Source organism: Rhodotorula graminis (genome assembly GCF_001329695.1).
Source record: "Rhodotorula graminis WP1 unplaced genomic scaffold RHOBAscaffold_8, whole genome shotgun sequence".
Classification (NCBI taxonomy): Eukaryota; Fungi; Basidiomycota; class Microbotryomycetes; order Sporidiobolales; family Sporidiobolaceae; genus Rhodotorula; species Rhodotorula graminis.
This window is the reverse complement of record NW_017264935.1, coordinates 495,900-497,292: the sequence shown is the minus strand read 5'-3', so window position 1 is coordinate 497,292 and position 1,393 is coordinate 495,900. Positions and strand designations below refer to the sequence as shown.

Sequence of the window (1,393 nt, the reverse complement as noted above, 5' to 3'; positions counted from 1 at the left end):
GCACCACCCCCGCCGTCCTACTCGACCCCGCCCACGACCGCGACCAAGGCCAGACCGCCACCACCGCCCGCGAGGAAGCCGTCGTCCCTCGCCGGCCCTGCACCGCCTCCTCGAGCGGCCACGCCTCCCTCGCTCGCACACGCACCTTCTTCAACCTCGTCGGTTCCTCCAGTCGCCCCCTCGTCGAGTCGCCCCATCCCTGCGCCGCCCTACAGCCACGCCGTCGCGCACGACCTTCCGACCGCCGCACCTCCTCCCTCCCTTCCTGCACGCACGCCTGCGCCATCGCCGCCCGCCTCCCGCACGGTCGAGCCGACGCCGACATGGAAGGCGTTCAGCGCGTTTGACGAGCGCGACAAGGCCGATCTCTTCTCGGCCCTCGACTCGGTGCGCTCGCCTCTCTCTTTTTGTCTCCCTCCGCGTAGCCCTGACAACCTGCCCCCCCTTTTCAGTTCTTCGGCGCACGACTCGAGATCACCACCACGAGCTACACGACCGAGGTCGACGAGGACGAGGAGCCGCACGCCGTCGAGCCAGCGCCGTACCTCCCTCCGTCTCGAGCGGCCGCCCCGCCGCCCGTCGCGAGCGCAAGTCGCCCTCGACTCGCACCAGCGTCATCCTCCCTCTCGTCGTCGCCAGCTCCCGACCGCTTCGCCCCGACGCCCAAACCGCCCGAGCTGCACGTCCCGTCGTACCCTCCCCGCGAGTCGCACTCGTCGGCCGCCCTCTCGCTCCTCCACTACCTCACCTCGCACCTCTTCTCGTCGCCCTGGTTCGTCCACTCGCCCTCGCCGACCTCGTCCCCGCTCCCGCCCCCACTCGTCGGCCGCACCGACCTGCGCTTCACCGCGTCGTGGTCGCAGCGCAACTCGCTCAAGCAGCACGTCGGCGTCGCCCTCTTTGCCGACGCTTCGGTCGCGTGGTGGCGCATCTCGTGGACGGCCGAGTCGGAGCGCGCAGGGCGGGCGCACCTCGACGCCGAGCGCGACGCGAGGTACCGCCCGCGGCCGGACGTCGCGAGCTGGGACGCGCACGCCCTGTACGCGCACAGCGAGGCGCTCGGCGCGGCCGTCGCAAGCTTTGCCGAGGACGCGGTCGAGCGCGGCGAGCCCGTCGCGAGGGGCGAGTGCTGGGACCTTGCGAGCGAGGCGCTCGGCGCGGCGGGCGCGGCGGCGAGCGGCGGCGACAAGGCGTTCCCGAGCATCGGGAGGACGCACGGCGCGTTGCTGTACCATGCGGCGGCGGGGCAAGACGGGACGTGGACGGGAGGGGACGCGTACGTGCGCGCGGGCGACGTCGTCGAGTGGAGGTCGGTGCGGATCTGCGAGGTCGGTGCGCGGCGGGGCGAGTACATGATGCTCGGCGATCCAGATGTACGCCTTCTCTAGTACAT

The 1,393-nt window shown here is 72.2% G+C and overlaps 1 protein-coding gene across 1 annotated transcript; it reads left to right on the top strand.

The window, feature by feature from the left end:
- Positions 1-216: 216 nt before the first annotated feature.
- Positions 217-1,388, top strand: RHOBADRAFT_44795 (uncharacterized protein; the record flags this gene model as incomplete). The annotated part of the gene is made up of 2 exons (XM_018414481.1): positions 217-387; positions 453-1,388. Coding segments are annotated over 2 exons (1,107 nt in total), but the record flags the coding sequence as incomplete, so codon positions are not given.
- Between the last annotated feature and the right edge of the window lie 5 nt (positions 1,389-1,393).